At 36.8% G+C, this 18,616-nt stretch overlaps 1 protein-coding gene across 22 annotated transcripts in view; it reads left to right on the top strand.

Moving 5' to 3' along the window:
• MAP3K4 (mitogen-activated protein kinase kinase kinase 4) overlaps nt 1–18,616 on the top strand; it is a 74,341-nt gene that overhangs the window by 17,044 nt on the left and 38,681 nt on the right. For 20 of the 22 annotated variants that reach the window (XR_012586182.1, XR_012586184.1, XR_012586181.1 and 17 more), the window contains exons 2-5: nt 2,743–2,933; nt 6,299–7,677; nt 12,069–12,311; nt 17,311–17,457. Coding sequence is in view for 19 of the 22 variants with exons in the window: in XM_074580313.1 (XP_074436414.1) it covers nt 2,743–2,933; nt 6,299–7,677; nt 12,069–12,311; nt 17,311–17,457 (1,960 nt within the window). In the remaining 3 variants the exon portion in view is untranslated. The remainder of the gene's footprint in view (nt 1–2,742; nt 2,934–6,298; nt 7,678–12,068; nt 12,312–17,310; nt 17,458–18,616) is intronic. The other 2 variants (XM_074580311.1, XM_074580300.1) reach the window with 1 other exon arrangement.

Here is an 18,616-nt window from a genome sequence, read left to right as displayed (position 1 = left end):
TAGACTACAGGTGGTGCTACGGTACCACCTGAGTGGTTTTTGTTAGGTAACTTCTAAAGTTTATCTGCCATAGTTGGTGAACTTGCCTGCCGCCTTCTCAAAGCTGTAATCTGAGAAGAGTAATTTCACACGCTAAATGTTTCCATGGCTTTGCAGAGAACATAACTGTTCTGCATGTTAAGGTATTTATTTCTGTTTGTAGCTAAAGGCAAAGAAAAAGTACTGTATCTGACTTTTTGATTTTTTAATTTTTTTTGTTAGCCTTACTGCTTTTCAGCTGTCTGGCAATATTCTGGCATGTTTCTTTCTGCAGACACTCAGACTCGCTCCACCACAGCATGAGTAACATTCCTCGTCTGCCTCAAAAATAGCAGCAAGTAGAATGTCAGTTGTGATTCAAGTGAAATTAAAATTGAAGTTATCAGGTACTGATGCTAGTCTTGCACCGTCTGATTTAGGTCAAATGTTTCTTTGCTTCCATGTCTTTTACAAGAGTCAAGATGGTGTTATTTGTATGCCTGCTTCAGAAATAAAATACGTGAGAGGTTGGAGGCAAATTGCATTTTTTCCCTCCTCCAAGCTAGAGTGGTGCATGTTCTTCTCCCAAATGTGTGTTAAAACAAGAGTTGCACATATGGCATCAGTGAGGAATGGTGGTGATGAGAGGACTCTGCTGGGGAATGGGTCACATATTCTGGGAGAAGGCAGAGGTCTCGGAGTCACTTTGAGCTCCATGGGATGAATCCATGGGATTCAATCAGTTAGGGACTTGTTTTGGCTTTGGAGTCCTCTGCTCCTCCTTCCCTTTTTATCCCTTCTCTGTATTTACCCTAGTTAGATAAACATCCGATGGGTATAAAGCGATAGTGATAAAAGTTAAAACTCTGTCCTGCTGCCATGTACTTTCCCCTGAAGCCTGAACCGACCAGAGGATTTCATTATTTTGTGGGTCTTTTTTAACATTGTGAAGAATTAAAATGATATATTATTGGTGGGACAGTGATACAGTTCACAGATTGTCTTAAAATAATTTGTTTCCATGTATGAATTTGAAATTTCCCAATATGTCAGTGTGCAGCATAAAATGTACTGAAGTTTGGTCGTTCACAGTCTGAGAGTAATTTTGTTGCTGTGTGTCACTTTATCATGCAGAGGAGATCCAGCTATTAATGGTATTGTACCCAACTGCCACTCTACTGAAGTAATCTTATTTGGTGGGGCAGAGCAAGTGCTCAGGATGAAGGAAAGCGTATCTGACATGATTACTCATTTACTGTATTTGTCATATTTTATTTTTAAAGCAACTCCTAATATAAGAGTGCATGCATGCCCCCCGTTGTGGTTGGTGTACATCTGACCTCTTCTTATGAGAGCAAGCTGGCACTGGAAATTGTCTTTGAGCTTGCCGAGAGTTTACATAAAAAACCCAATGGCTTTTCTTTTTTTTTTTTTTTTTTTTTTTTGGCCACATGAGTTTACAAATAAATCAGCTCCTGGAGTTGGCTTAGTGGGCAATTGTATAAGTGTCAGAACTGACTCAAAGGAAAGGCTATATAGGAGGTTTTGGCTGGGGGGAAGGAGTGGGACCGAAATCACAGCAGTCTAGACTTTGGTTGTCTTGTTCTGCAATGGAATTGTGCCATTGCTAGGGTGAACTGTGTGATATCATGCAGTTGTTGTTTTGGGTTTTATTTGAAAAGGCCTGTACCTCACTGAAGGAAAAAGTGTTGCTCTCTAGTTTTGTCTTTGAACAGTTTAAATCAAAATAGTTTAGAGTTTTGGAAAATTACAAAGACAAGCCAGCATTTTTTTAAATAATGAAATGTTTTGTAATTATGTAATGCTATTCTATAATGTTTGACAATAGTGCTAGATGTAATAGGAATGAAAGTTTTACTTGGGGTTGGAAAGCTATTGTGCTGTACTCTACCGACACAGGTACTAATCTTGCGAAGATACATGCTTTCTGTTGAATTCAGTGATAGAACATCCAGTGGTTAAGCTGACCATTTGGATTTGGGGTTTGAAGAACATATATAAGTTATCTTAATTTTGTGTTTGCATGAGCTCTGACTTCTTGTTAAGTATTACCAGTGTCTTTTTCAAACCATCAAAGTAGTCAAGGCTAATTATAAAGTTACTATGGAGACTCCGTTATTTTTTTGTTACCAAAAAAAAAAAAAGTTCTGAGGTTAAACCTACTTAATATTAAAATCAGTGGAAAATACATGAAATACATTCAGGTCTCTTATGCTAGATAAAAGTTTTGTGAGGGGTGGAGAGCCTTTTTGGTGAACTTAGAAGTTGCTGTCAGGGTATGCACAAGTTAGGGGGTGGAGGGTGGAAGGGAAGACCTCTGCTGTTGTCTCTGCTGCTGATTAGGTTGACTGTCTTGCACTATGTTTGTATTTTTTAACTGTTGTTTCATATATCTCTTAGTTTAGGCTTGCTACAGGTTTTCTCAGAAACAAATATATTACATATACATGTATGTTTGTACTGTGTTCTCCTCGTGACACTCTGGCTATACATCCTCTTTGTTGTATGTTGCTTATACTTTGCTTGATTGGAAAGTTGCCCTTATGGGTGTGAAAAAACTTGGGACAAATACACATGGCGGTGGCTGAAAAATATAGAAGGTTGACTGTGGCTGGGATTTATTGATGGATTAGCTTTCTAAACAGATATTGCAAGTAAAAACTTGTTATCTTTTAACACCATGGTTTAACTTGTTGTCTACAGGAAAGAGTGCAAATCAGAAGATGGTACTTGCAAGATCTCTGAATCTGACCCTGAGGAATTGTCAGATGAAGCAAGTGCTGATACCTTCTATGGAACTTCTCCTCCTAGCACACCCCGCCAGATGAAGCGTATGTCAACAAAGCATCAGAAAAATAACGTTGGGAGACCTGCTAGCCGCTCCACTTCGAAAGGTAGTTATGGTGTTTGTGGTTTTTTTTCGTAAAATGATTGTAAAGTCATAGTAGTAGCCCTTTATTACCTGACAGAGAATATATGCAGAAGGTGGAGCCAGATACTGAGGTGCAGTGAAAGAACAGGAGGCAGCTATCATAAGTTGCAACAAAGGAAAACTCTTTTGTATATTAGAAGAAAAATTTTACCATGAGAGTGATAAAACAGTGAACGGTTTGCCAGAGAGGTTATTGGGTTGTTGAATCTCCATCTTTGGAGATTTCCAAAACACAATCGTGATCAGGCTAAACTACTTTTGAAATAATAAACCCTGCTTTGAGCAGGAGGTTGGAAAAATGACCTTCAGAGGTATTTTCCAATCAATTTTTTTCTACAATTCTGTAGTCTCTAGTAATGGTGTAGTTGCTTCTGTGCCTCAGTTTCATGTTCTGAAGCACTTCACAGTCTGTTTTATAGAAAAATAGAGTTTTCTGTGATTATTCTTTACTTTTTAGTGTCACTGAAGCAATTATATTGTAGTTACCACTGTTTACTTCTGTTGATACTTTAGTCATAAAGTCATAACTGGGGAAAAAGCAAAAGATACTTGATATATGTTTTTTCCTAATGTTACTAAGTAATGATATCTAATCCTAAATAAAACATTTTTAGGTTAAAGTAGGAGTTTTAAGCTTTTCTTTCTTTAATTTTGAGCAGCTATAGAATATGGTAATTGCTTATTGAAAAGACAATTTTAAAAAACATTCGGTAGCTACATCTTTTCAAGCTGCCCTTCCAGTAAGAAAAGAAAAAAATGTGCAATGGTAGTGGTTTTACTGAGCTTGGGATGGCTGCAAAAATGCTGTTTTTTAAGATTATATGTTCAGTATTTTCATATAGAATATACCTAGGTTTGGGGTTTTTTGGGGGTGTGTGAGTTTTTGGTTGGTTTTTTTTGTTTGTTTGTTTGGGGTTTTTTTTAAACTATGTCAGGCAACGTTATTTGCCAGAGTTGTTATGGCAACATGAGTATTGCCAATTAATATTTTGGAAGCAATTTTTTTAAATGCTTCACAGGAAACAGGAAATGTTATCACAGAGTGCATTTACTTGCAAGCAGTACATTTTCAAGGTAAAGTGTAGCAGAGAAGAAGGTAAGTGGTTTATCATAAGGGAATACAGTCTATTCTCCAGTTGTATAGAGTTGGGGGGTGTAAGTTCATAATAAAAGAGGGGTCCATGCAAACATCTTCCAAAGCTTTTGGTTCCCTTCCATTTCACACAGCCTCTGAATAATGTCACGGGGGAGAGAGCATTCACCAAAAGATGTCTTCATTAAACTAAATTGAAGAGAAATCTTGTTACACTTGCCAGTTAGCTGTGTAGGCATTGGAATTATTAAGCTTCTTTTACTGGCTTTTTTAAATTGTGCCTTTTGGCTAAGTTAAACTCTTTTAATGCAACACTAACCTTATTTAGTTTTGGATATGGTAGTTATGTAATAACTTTCCTTGCTTTCTGTGATTTTTTTTTTTAAAAAAAATTTAATTTCTAAACAGAAATTGTGATGCTAAAGAACTATAATGCATAGTATTTCACAGTAATCCTTTGATGCTGAGCATATGTTGAGGATAGATAGCTTCATGAGAAATAGGGAGCTGTTGCTTATCCCTACTAATAGGTTTTGAGTTCTTGGAGCAAGTTTTCTCTCTTCTGCAAGTTCTGTGATGACTTTGTGATTCTTCTTTCTTCCTCATATCCTCAGAATATAATTTCGTCTTTATCCAGAGTCAAGTGCCATTGTACGCATTGTGACCTGCCCTAATCATACACAAGTATGGCAGTAGTTAAATTATATTTTTTAGATGTGGAGGTTGGAAGGAGGAATGTGGCAGGTCACACTCTTATTAACTCATTTATTGCTCATTAACAGCTGAAAACAGGGTTTGTAATGGAAACAAGCAAAGGAAGGTGTTCTGACCACATACCTCTTCACTTCTGTTTCAGACGTTTCTGCAACCTTAATACAATGCCTTTGTGTGCATACATTTGATAGTCTTTAAGCTACGTTACCGCACCATTTCTTTTCCAGAGAACTGCTGTCTTACATGAGAAGAGATTGTTTGGAATTTTGTGATGAAGGAAACAGATTTCTGTATGACTGTACCTTCTTTTGTTGCAGATGCTAGAAGATATGTAGTGAATGAAACAAGAGTGAAGGGCCATCTGATAATTAAGTCAGTGAAGTGCGTCATATGATAACAGCATTCTGTCAGGAAAATTTGTGTGATGCTAGGCAAATAACACAAAAATCTTCTGTCTGTTTCTTGTTTTCCTAGAAGCAAGCTAGAGATTCTGTGATGTGGTCTGCAAGTTGTTGAAAAGTCAAGGTGCAGTTGAAGTCAGGGAGTGTTGAACACGAAGTGCTCAGTGTTCTGAAATGCTGAGCAATAGCTCTTCCCATTTTTGGCAACCAAAAGTATGCTGGCTTGATGGATCTTTGTTGTGATTTTCCATATATAGAAAGGGAATAATATTATTCTTCCACTGAATAGGCCTGTTTTGCAAATAAGCTTATTAGCGTTTCTGGTATTAATGCATGTTATGGTGAGGAGCAGAGTGTCAAAGACTCTAAGGAAATTACTACTTCTAGGGTGGGGAATGGGCCATGTGCAGCAGGTAATCCTTAGAGTCACAGTGAATAGTGAAAAGAAGACACAATATTAAGCCATCGTTCTGTTGTCTCTTCTGTTCTTGAGTAATCAGGGGCCCTATGACCATGTAGCTTGTTGTGTCCAATTGCTGATCCCTGGACTGCAGCTAGTCTACATACAGGTGCTTCTCTCCAGCCTGCCACCAATTCCTTAAGGGAGAGAGAGAGAGAACTACTGGTTTAATACCACGTAGTTCCTTCTCTCCTGATCTGCAAAACCTAGGTTGAAGCGCTTTTGTTAGTGCTGCAGAAGAGGGATGAGGTCTGCTGCTCCTGAGGAAGAACAGGAAGAGAAGAGGAGATGGCACAATTAGGCAGGAAAGAGCTGCTGTTATGTGGTAAGGGAGAAGGCAAGTGTTTGTGTGTTGGGAGAGTGGGGAAGTAGGCTCCTGGTGTTAAGGCAGTGTATTAAGACTACAGAGGGGTTCCCAGAACTAAGTTCAAGCCCCTCAAGAGCCAGGATCGGATCATTCAAGCTAAATTTCAGAATCCGTACATGCTCCAGTTTCTATGAAATTGCATGTGCAGTGGAGTCTCTTTAATTCTATTTGACTTGGAAACCTCAATAATGCTCTGTTGCATTTTGAGTTTTTGTTTGGGAGGTTGTATGGATAGAACGATTCTTTTTCTTGTTGCTGCAGTCACATTCTTTCTTTATTTCTTTTCATACAGAAAAAATGAGTGTGCCCACTCAGTCTGTGCATAAAGACAATGGGAAAACCATTGAGAATGTGGAGGAGCACAGCTATAAGCAAGGAAAAAAGATCCGAGACACCCTAAGGACAACAGAACGAGATCACAAGAAAAATGTGCAGTGTTCATTTATGCTAGACTCAGTTGGTGGGTCTCTGCCAAAAAAACCAATTCCAGATGTTGATCTCAATAAGCCTTACCTCAGCCTTGGCTGTAGCAATGCTAAGCTTCCAGTCTCTGTGCCCATGCCAATACCCAGAACTGCACGCCAGACTTCTAGGACTGATTGCCCCGCTGACCGTTTAAAATTCTTTGAAACCCTGCGGCTTTTGTTAAAACTTACCTCAGTCTCAAAGAAAAAGGACAGGGAGCAAAGAGGACAGGAAAACACCTCTTCTGTCTGGCTGAACCGATCCAATGAACTGATCTGGCTGGAGCTGCAAGCTTGGCACGCTGGCCGGAGCATTAATGACCAAGACCTCTATCTCTATGCAGCCCGTCAAGCTATCCCTGATATCATCAATGAAATCCTCACCTTCAAAGTGAACTATGGAAGCTTCTCCTGTGTGAAAAATGGAGCCAGTCTCAATGGTACTTCAGAAGGAGTTTGCAAAGCAACACATGGGACTAGTGCTTTGGGTTACTCAAGTTACCATGAACACCTCCATCGCCAGCGGGTCTCATTTGAACAAGTAAAGCGGATAATGGAGCTGCTAGAGTATATAGAAGCACTTTATCCATCTCTGCAGGCTCTTCAAAAGGACTATGAAAAGTATGCTGCAAAGGACTTCCAAGACAGAGTGCAGGCACTCTGTCTATGGTTAAATATTACAAAAGACTTAAATCAAAAACTAAGGATTATGGGAACTGTATTGGGCATCAAAAATCTTTCTGACATTGGCTGGCCAGTGTTTGAAATTCCTTCTCCTCGACCATCTAAGGACAATGATCCAGAGGATGAAGAAGTTGATAGGGAAACAGAAATAAAGGAATCCTCAGGAACGTGCACAGAGGAGAGCGATGGTGAAGAACAAATCTCTGAGGAGAATGTTGAGGAACTTAGACAAGCCATCAAGAACAATTTTACTAATAAGCCAAATTTTGACTTTCAGGAACATTTTTCAAGGAGGCTTGATAGGCTTGAATCTGAGGATGACTCTGCCTCTTGGGTTATTCCAGAATGCAGTCCTGAGGCAAGCTGCAGCCAACACTGTTTGACCTCTATTTACAGGCCGTTTGTAGATAAAGCACTGAAGCAAATGGGGTTGAGGAAACTAATTTTAAGACTGCACAAGCTAATGCATGGTTCATTGCAAAGGGCCCGTATGGCGTTGGTAAGGAGTGATCACCAGCTGGAGGTAGGTTGCGTAGGCTGCTACTAATGTAAATGGATAAGAGGCGTACTGCCCCTGCTATGTTGTTTCTAACTGAAACTGTAGGAATTGGGTTCTTATGGAAGTTTTGGTTGCTTTGTTGGTTTTTGAAAGATAGTGTATGTTATGAATAAGAGCCCAGTTCTGCTTCTGCTGAAACGAATCTGTCATTTGACCTGAATGAGAATTTGTGTGAAGCACAAGCTAATTCTCTGTCTTGTTTGTAATTGAACTGACATTTTTATGATAACATCTTTGCTCGTTACATTTTTCTAATGTCTAAAGCCATAAGTCAGAAAAATTACAATGGAAAACTAGGCACAAAAGTTGAATCGTGAGAAAAATCGGAGATGGAAGTGGTCATTTTCCTTTTCTTGTCTGCAAGACTGGATATCTCTCTGCAAGACACCTTTATGAAAATGTCATTGTTGTTTTGGGGTTTTCCTTCATCTAAATGAATGAAGTACTGTGGTGGCACATTATGCTTGAGCTCAGATTGGATAAATGAACGGACTCTCTTAACGTTGGACTCTATGAAAGCAAGTCATGTTAGCATGTTGCATTCTTCAGCTGGCTCTTAGTCTATTTTTTTTTTCTTTGGGTCTTTTTATATCTTTAATTAAGAATGATTGCGAGTTTATAAAAACAAAAATATGAAATAAGCTGCAAACGGAGGACAGTAGCTGAAGTTTCATATGGTAAGTTGTGGTCACTAATTCTTTCAAGGCAGAATACTGTTTCTTAATATAAACTGTTACCTAACTTTTATAGACATTTTTATATTAGGCAGAACTAGTAGTAAGGATTACTTACCCTCCTCGATAAAGCAGCACTGTGTGTGGGGCTTAACCATGGATTCTGGACGACGAATTTCTTAGCCAACATGCCCATTCTAATATGGGTACCATACGTGGTCTTTGACACATTGTTGGTCTCTTAGTGTTGACTGTCACATTTGCAAAAGGAACAAGAGTTGTTTATCTCCCTTGGAGGTTATCTTTTTAGGATGAATAAACTTATTTTTATAAAGTTACTTGATTTTGAAAAAGTTTTTATACGTACTGGTGCTAATGTAGATATTACTGTAAAAAATGAAGCTATTAGTTGAATTTTTACTTATTCTCTAATTGGTTTCAAATTGTGTTCTAGGAAGTTTTGAATTAAGAAAATCTTTGTGAACTTCTAGAGTCATGTGCCTAAGCAAAACTTGCAGGTATCTGTTACAGTAACCAAAAGTACTCCCAAACCATATAGACTTAGATAGAAAGCTCCTAATATGTACCTAATATGTAGGTAGAAATACCTTTAAAAAAACCAAAGGAAATAAAACATAATTTGGGGTATTGAAAACTACTTTGAATGTATTTTTGAAATTCCTAAATACCTCAAATGTTTTGACTACATAAGTGTTCTTAAAACAAGTTAATGAAATGCTAGTAGCTAGAGTCTTTGCTGCAGCTTCACGGAATTAAACTTTTTGGTAATTTAGTGTTGGATGACTTCTATAAGATGTAAGGTTAATCTTTTCTCCTTCCTTTTCTACCCTTGCAGCTCCTTTGAATGTTCTTTTTCAGTAATTATTACATTTTCTTTGGAATATTGTCCTCTTAAAAAATGCCTTTATGACTAAAGGCGAATATTATAAAATTGTAAACTTCTTTCCTGCCCCAAAATTAAAAGAATGCTGTCAAAAAAGAAGATACTTTTTGTGAGAAGTGTGGTACCTACTGCAGCAAAAGGTGACATCAGGCTAAAATAGAAGAGATGGTTTTGAATTGCTAGGTCTTTGCATCTGACAGTACATTGAATGTAGTGTCTTGGGGTTTTTTTGGTGCTGTTCAGTTTGATATTTGTTTGCAGCCTGAGCTATTAGTGTTTTGTTAATCTTTGTTACTTCTGTTATTCTTGTATCTTGACTCTGTGTTTATGTGTGTACATGCATTTTTTAAATCTCTGTACATACTTTCATTTCTATTGCTATTTAAACACTTTCATCTAAAATGTGCTTTCTGGATTCTTCCACTGTATCCATTTTAATGCTCATTTCATTTGTGAGTTTATACACAGTCAGCTGGTTTTAGTGGTTTTTAAAGTACAAGTTTCATTTCTCATAGGCTCTCATACTTTAACAAGGCCCTAGGTGCTATATGGTCTGTTTTGTGTAGAAGTTGTATGATTTGATTGTTAAAGAAAATGGCTAATATTTCTTATTTCAGTTTAGAAAAACAGAGATGATATTTTAGTAGAACAGTATTTAAGCCTGTGTACTCTGCTTGTTGTTTATTTAACTGGCTGCACTTTTGAGTATGGATTTTATGTATGATCTCAATAAATGGCTTGGACTTTGTTTTCTTGGGGGTTTTTTAAGAAGTATTTGGTAGTCACTTGAAACATGTCAGGTTGGGCCCACTGAAGATTAAGATTAGTCAGATTGAACAATAGAAGTTTAGGTGTGTAATACTAAGCCCTAATGTCATGTGCTGTTATCCTTAATGGTAGAAAATGAAATAACACATTCAATTTTGTTGTGTCATTTTTGCTCATAGACTAGTTCTTTCATATTTTTATAAGAACTCAGTTTTCTGACACTGTACTTGCGTCACAGTGAGGATTTTATTTCTTAAATGTTTTGTTGTGCTGTAGAAGTGTAGTATTTGCATGATCTGTTATTAATGAAAACTTCTTGTATAAAAGCCTTTGTCTCTGGTGCTATACGTTTCTTTAAAAGAGAGTTTGTAAAAATAAGACGTACCATCTGAGAAGATAAGTTCCTATACTGTAGATCAACTAGTGATTAAAACTTCAACTAAATTAGGTATAAAGGAAATCCCCACTCCTGCATGTTTGCTGTCTCTGCATAACAAGCTAGTGGTTTTATAAACCACTTCAGAATCTGCAGCGCATGTTTTGTGCCAATGTTAGACAGTAGTGAACATGCTGTCCTATCCCCTGACAGTTGAGAAACATGACAATATTAAAAAATAAAAACACTAAAAAACCTGACTTTGTCAATAGCTGTAGTTTTGTGTGACTCTTCTGAGAAAGCAGAGCTTGTACAACACCGTAGGCACAAATACCAGAAATGCATGTGTAGGTGTAAAGGAATAAACAATTAATTTTTTTATTTTTCTTACTTTCTGCAAGATAGTAAGCTTAAAAGTGGCTTCTTTTTTTTTTTAACTTTCTAGGCAGCATTTCATCATTCAATCTAATTTCTGGTAACCTTTTATCCTTTGAAGTGATGTTATTTAAATTTGGCACTGAAGAAAAAAAATGCTAGTTATGTCTAATATATGAATGAAGAATATTCAGGTGTCATATGTCATAGCAGCTGTGAAATGAGAATTAGGATAAACCAAACTTAATCTGAAACAAATCTTGTCCTTAGATGGTGTACAGTGTGTTGTTATCTTTAAGAGCTGCACGCTTATTGCAGTCCAGATTTTCTTCCTAAATTAAATCCCATATTGCCTCTGTGTACAACTTTGCTTAGAATGTTATCACAAGGTATATAGTTTAGGTACCTAGAATGTCTATTTCAGATAGTTTCAATTATTTTCTCTAATTAGAAAGGTAATTTCATTTAAATGTAATTGTGATTTAAATGAAAATTAAGTTTATTAATTGACAAAAGCAGCTTGATCTCTTTATACTTTATAATCTTCCTTTTTTAATTTCAGTTTCAATTTCTTAACATCTACCAAAGTCCATAAGTTATTCTTTCAATAGTTTTGTTCAATTTAGCTAGTGACACTTTCTTGAATATTGCATTACTTTACAATGTGGAGTTTTATATACTATAGGCACTATGTATTTATGTTACTTACCTGACATAGCCAAATGCAAACTTGTTTCTCTAGATATAGTCAGTAGTGTAAGACCTTTTTATTTACTTAATTTTTTAATATATGTTTAAATTCTCAAGTACTGTATTTTATAATGACCTGAATGTATGTTCCTATATGTTGTGTTAGGTTTAACTTGTATGTTCATCATAACCTCAAACAGCAGTTCCTTCCTGTGGGGAGGTGAATGCCAATTTTAATGGCTGTTTTAATCATTTTAAAACCAAAACGTAAAGTAAGAGATTGTTTTGTTCACTTTCAAGGGACTGTAATTTTTTTCCTCAGCCTGGTGAGGAAATAAATAAATTAATTTAATTTATTTATTTATTTATTTATTTAATCCTTAAATAAAAAAGTAAAAAGTTAGCTTTAAAAAAAAAAAAAAGAAAGAAATTGAAACTTCTGTGGTTGGTTTGCCAGTTAGCAGAATCTTAACTTTTAAAAATAGACTTTGGTGCATGCTACTTTAAACAAATGCTAAATTCTAGAGAATTTAAGGATCCTTTTCATGATGCCTATTTCTTGTTACAGTTTTCAGAATTTCCAGATCCCATGTTGTGTTCAGATTATGTGCAGTTATTAAATTCCCCACCTTGTTGTGAGCAAAAATGCAGCACTGTATCATGGGAGGAGTTGAAATCCATGGATTTACCATCTTTTGAACCTGCATTCTTGGTCCTCTGCCGAGTTCTGCTCAATGTTATCCATGAATGTCTCAAGCTAAGGTTGGAACAAAGACCTGCTGGGGAGCCATCTCTTTTGAGTATTAAACAGGTTTGCTTCAACTCTTGTTTTTTTTTGGTTTTTTTTTTGTTTATATTTCCTATTTGAAATTACTTTGTAATTTCGTTATGATAAATTTGTCAGTTTAAAGAGGATTAGTTTAAGAAATGACAATGTATAATTATCTAATAACTTTTATAAATAGTCTTGTATTTCATATGGAGATCTGTTTTTTGCATGGTAAACAATTGGTCGTAGATACCTCTCTGATTTAGACTTCCAGGAATCAAAACTGGTGATTAAAGAGTAATCAGCCAGCGAAGGTAAACAGTATTTCTTCCATGTGCATTATAAGCTATATAACCTTCTCCAGCACATGTTCCTCCATTTGGATTTCTTAGGTAGCATAACTTGTTTTAAGGGCCTGTATGTTTCATTGTTCTTAGATTTGGTCCTTTTTTCTTTGCAAATGTAAGACGTCTGCCAACATACGGTAGACACATAGTGAAAGCTGATTAAGAAGAAAAACAACATGAAGAAAAAAATCTCCCAGCATGTCGTTTTATATAAACATCTGAATATTTTCTGTGGATAGTGACCCCAGATTGTCAGTCCTGTCACTGGTTGAGAATGTTGTATGAGGATTTCTTTTCTGGTGGTTATCTGATACAGTGAACACTGTTTAGATCAATGCCATTTTTCAGAGGCTAGTCCAGGGCATACCAAAATTGTCTGAAGTCATTTCCCTGCTCCCTGGCGAGCATAACCAGATCAGGGTTTTATCAGGTGGTCTTTAAGGGTAAACAGTTAAGTAAGGTCTTGGGCTGATTATGATTTCACATTCCAGTTATCTGCTGCTCCAAAATCAATTGCTAAGTTACTTTATGGTCCCAAATAAATTTCAGTCCTGTCTCTTCCCCCCACCTCTCCCCGCCTTTTTATTTCCTTGGCATACTAGGATTTTGGATGTCCTTATATCCAAAAGCACAGTACCTACAATTTCAGTCTTAAGAGTCATAGTTATAGTAAAATATAGTATAGCAATACTGTATTGTAAAACAATATATCATTTTTCCCCAGAGACTGGGGCTATTTTTTTTGCTTTTGTGTTTTGTGTTCACCTTATGGACTTTGAATTAAGTAAAAATGGCACTTTTTCCTGGAAAACAATGTGTTTGTTACAGACTGTTTTGATGGTGTATACTGTCTTGCTAATTACATTGAAAAAATGAATTCAACTCAGCAAGTGCTTGCTGTCCCACGCAATATTTCTGAACAGGCAAAGGAGCTGTTGAGGATATTTCAGAAATAGATGTATTTGTTTCCTGAAGAATTACAATTCCTAAAATCTTGGGCAGGCTCAAAACAGGGTCTAGGGGTCAGTTTTGTTTTGTAAGTTCACAGAATGTTACAGAATTACAGAGAAGTTTGCGTTGGAAGGTGGAAGCTGGGCCGTGCATCAGGTTGTCCAGGGCCTTATTAGGCCAGATCATGAAAACTTCCAGTGAGAGAGATTCCACAGCTTTTCCACACAGTCTGTTCCAGCATTTGCTTTTTCTGCCCAGTAAAGCACTTATCTTGAACCCAGACAGAATTTCCCTGAAGCAACTTGTGCCTGTTGCCTCTTGTCAGGTCACCGTGCATCCTAGTGAAAGGAGTGTCCCCATTTTCTCTGTAACCACCCTCTAGGCATTGGAAAACTGTAATTCCATTCCCTTTGCGTATTCTCTTCTCTAGGTTGAACAACCCTAGACAACTAAAACAAATAGAATTGTTCTTCCTATGCGCGTAGCACAGCACAGTTTGTTTCTATAGTGATTGACCTAATGGGTGTCATTTGGGGCACTGAAACCTGTAAGTGTTCCCTACTTTTTGGTACCATTCAAAATGTGTAGCAGTACTGTTTGACCCTATCAGGCATGCTAGTTCTCCTCCACTTTTCCAAGGTGAGGTTAAATTTTTGGATTACTAGCAGGTCAATTTTATTTTATAAAAAAAATCCACTTTGCAAGAAAAAGTGTACAAACAAAAAGAAAACCAGCAAAGATTATATGCTTCCTACAGTATGCTTTTTCTCCTGTCTTTTCTTACTAGCTTCCTCCTCTTGAGCCATCTCGTCCATGTTACACTTTTAGCGATAGCTTTTGTGGGTCCTGATGATGCAATGTGTCGGAGAGAGCTGTTCTCTTTTAATGGCAATGTGCCATTATGTGGTGGCAGTGTAGTCCCTGAACAGTGCAAGATGGTTCTCAAGTTCTGCATTTGTGCTGAGAAGTGGAGGGGGGTGTGTGTTTGTATGTGCACATGCATACCTTTTTTTTTTTTTTTCTGTTAGGTGGTTAAATTAGGCACTGTTCATCTGTTATAACTTGTGTTGAGTGTCTTATAGCGCTTTGATCTGCAAAATAACTATCAGATCTCTCTGGATCTTTCATACCGGTTTGTATCTTCAAAAAGGTATACTAGATGATACTGTCATTTCATAAAAGCTTCTTCCTTACAAAAATCGGTGGAGAAATTAGGTCAACACTGCTGGAAGATTTTTAGTTTGAGATTATAGGCTACTGTAATAGAGAAATGCAATTTACAAATAAGTAATTTCTTCATCAACACCCACTTAAGTCTATAGCTAGAAGCACAATAGCGTATTGTGTGTTGATGCAGGTGCTGATTTCTTAATTACCAATTCTGTCATCCACACACCTGTTAACCAGTTAATCCGAACATGTGTTTTAACGATTATAGAAGACGACAACTAAAGGATGTGTATTTGGATGGGGAAAACCGTATCTGATGATCAGTACTCTATCTAGGTGATCTTAAAGCATTCCTACTGGAATTTTTGGGTCAACAGTCCTTATGTCAGCCATCAACATTTTGTGCAGGCTGCTTACGGTCTGTTATTGGCATGTGGCATGCATTAACTCTAAAGTAGTCTGACTGAGTTGAAAAGTGAAAAGTCTGGTTTCTGATAAGTGTCTGGTTTCTGATAAGTGGCTGACACCACTTGGAGCAGGGCCACAATGTACTGACTAGTTACTGTGTTCTGCTTAATCAGTTTTTTTGTATTGGGTATATAGGCCACTTAGAGTAGGTGTGATGTAAATTTTGATGTAAATGATGTAAATTACTGGAACAGAAAAAATTGAATGTTTGATGGCATGTTGTTATTTTATAGGTCAAGTAAATACAGGAGGGGGCAAGGGGAAACAAAAACCAGACCACCAAAACCCAGAAAACTTAATATAAACTTTCTTGCTCTAAACTACAGTACCCTGGAGGCTGTGTGACCTCCCCCACCTGCTTTGCAGAAAGGAATTTATTGTACAAACTCCCTAAACAAAAAGCAATCCATCAAACAAACTAGTAATAGTGATAATATTTTCTGTTTAAGCTGCACATTCTTTAGTGTGCTCGTTAGAGACCTTTTTTTTTTTTGTTTCCCTGTTGCCTTGTGAGTGTCAGTTCCAAAAGCTGACTCTTAAAATTAGCACTACAGGGTTTTTTGTAAATCCTACATTCTGTTATTCAGTGGCACTACACATCACTGCATGGCAGTATTATTTAAACAAAATATCTCTATTTTTAATGAAGTTTTGATTATTTTATTTTGAAATAGATAAATGTTACTCTCTGCAAGATTTAGCAGTGAACTTTGCTTGTATCTGTAAGATATGCCGTATTATATAGTAAAGTTTTATGGATAAATGATATTGCCAAGCCCCATCTGTCTCTGTGATGGGTAGTTAAATACCAGTTAATTTTTTTTTTTTTTTTTTGTGGATCCAAGGGCAAAAAACCCTGATAGGTTAAGGCGGAGTACGCTGAATGTAATTGAGTGAGTGGAGAGTGTAGAATGCACATTCATTTTTAAAATATGTGACATGTTAAGTAATAAAAATGTGTAACTATTGGATTTCCATCTTATAAAAAAAATTCCTTTTTTTTTTCCCCTTTTCACCTAACTATTGGTAAGTTTTAAACTACAGAGTTTGGAATATTACCCTTGTTCCCCTGCATGTGGGGAACATAGTATAACATGTTCTGGCCTGTAAAAGGTTCCAAAGACTCTTGTCATATTAATAACGTTGTATGTTTTTTGCTTTCATGCCATTATAATTTCTCATACATTGGGTCCACTATATTGATATATTATTTTGCCAGGATAGCCATTATAGAAGATTTTTATAAGCAGATTAACCAACAATTCCGTTCCCCAAATGAACCGCTCTCTTCATCTCAGACTCTTGATTTAATGAAGTTGCGCAGAAAAGGCCAGGGGCTGTCAAACCTGGAGACTGATAATTTCAGAAGCATACGCCCTTAGCACTGGAAGGACTTCTGAAGGAAAGGCATTTGTTAGTGTAGGTTTGAAACAGTTCTTGCTGTTTGTGTACTCCTGTGTCTGTGGTTGTGCAAGTTTCTTCAAATAAATACAAGCTTTCAGGGAGGGGTGGCAGCTGTTTGGCTAAAAGTGACCACTTCTGCAGTTGAAAAGATAACTTTCCTCATGTTAGCCTTGCCCAGGGAAGCAATAAAACTGTTTTCACTAACTGTTTTCAGGTCCGATATTGGTGTTAAGAGTTGCAGACGCCTGCCCAATAGATTGACAATGAATTCCCTGTAGTAAAATATTTCTCATGGGTCTCTAAGCATCTGTCAAACACGTTGCATATTATTCCTGACTTGATTGCATTGAAACTGGTGATTTGATGATTGCGAGCCCTCTTGCCCACTTCTAAATTTTTAATTATCCAGTAAGTTGCTTGCTGTGGCCGTGCACAGGGAATGAAGTCTAAAACATCTGTATCCGTCTTCATTTACAGTCATGTGGGAAATGGTGTGATGGCAATTAAATAATCCTGGAAAACTAGTCACATCTTTCCTGCAGGCATGTAGAGTGACTGTATTAATTTCTAAAACCTGTTGAATGTGGTGCTAAACTAACTTATTTAGACAAACGGGACTGACAAATTGAGCTTTCACTTCCCAGGGAGAATTTAAGAGTAATGCCTTGACTGATGGCAGGTTTTGGGTTTTTCTCTTGCAGCTAGTGAGAGAGTGTAAAGAGGTTCTGAAGGGTGGACTGTTAATGAAGCAATATTACCAGTTTATGTTACGGGAGGTGTTAGATGACTTACAAAAGATTGATTGCAACATTGATTCCTTTGAAGAAGACCTGCATAAAATGTTAATGGTAAGCCTCAAAAGGAGAAAATATTTGGAGTTCTAGTAAGTGTATTAATCAGAATACCGCTAATAGAAATCTGTCGTCCCTGTTGGCTGTAGGTCATGGAATATTTTTTTTGTTGTGCTACTTTAACTAATTTTATTGTTTTAATGGACTTGTAATGGTAACACAGTAGCCATTGCCATATTAGCAATGATTTTATGAATACTGATTTTATTTTTTTTTTCTGGACTGTGCTACAGTATACTTGTAAATTGCCTGTATTTACAGTAAAATGATTCATAAATAGAACTGTAAATTCCATAAATTTAAAATAAACTTTTAATAACCTTTTGATGTCTTAATATCTTGGTCTTGCATTCATCCATTAATGATACCTTATTTTTAATATGTATTCATTATTGCAATAAGTTAAACACAAAGAAGTATTTTCAAGACAAACACTTGGCCTCTGAAAGATATTAAATGAAGTATTCTTTAGTAAATTTAGTTTAAATTACTGTTCCCTTTGATGTAATTGATTTTTATTCTTTGGTGAGTTGTTTGAGCTTTGTCCTCACTATTCTGGGGAAAAAAACACCCAACATACACCTCAATACCTCAACACTAGTGTTTTATCAGCAGAGCTGTTGGTAGCACCTATTGTTGAGTGCATGTGGATTTTCCTATTACATGCTTTTCATTGCCTACACTGGTGAAAATGTACTGTTTTACCTTAAGTTCCTATGCTGTATGCCTGCCTTCCTCTCCATCTGAAATTTCTAGAAAATTCCAGCAGAAATGACCTGGCTAGATGAAAGGAAAATGGTTCACCTTGTCCATTTTGAAATTTCTTACCTGGTGGTTTGCTTTTTTTATAGGTAGCCGTAATGTTTTTGTGCTTTGAGGCAAGAGCTTGAATTCTGGCAGCAGTTTTAATTGTATAAGGATTTTGCTTTTTGTAGGTTTTGAAAGTGATGGTAACAAGACCGTGTAAATAGGAATAAGTATATCAGACTTCAAAGAATCACAGTTTGTGCCTCTTCAGAGTTGCAGGTTACTGTAGCCCCAGGAGCAGGGAAGAAAGATTAGGTGAATGGTCAAGATTGTCAGAAGGTTGGAACAGCTGGGCAAAGATTGCTGAAGAGATGATCTGTACTGAAAATAGGAATAGGGAAAACTTGTA

The sequence above is a fragment of the Larus michahellis genome, chromosome 3 (genome assembly GCF_964199755.1).
Source record: "Larus michahellis chromosome 3, bLarMic1.1, whole genome shotgun sequence".
NCBI lineage: Eukaryota > Metazoa > Chordata > Aves > Charadriiformes > Laridae > Larus > Larus michahellis.
This window is presented reverse-complemented; position numbering and strand designations above follow the sequence as displayed.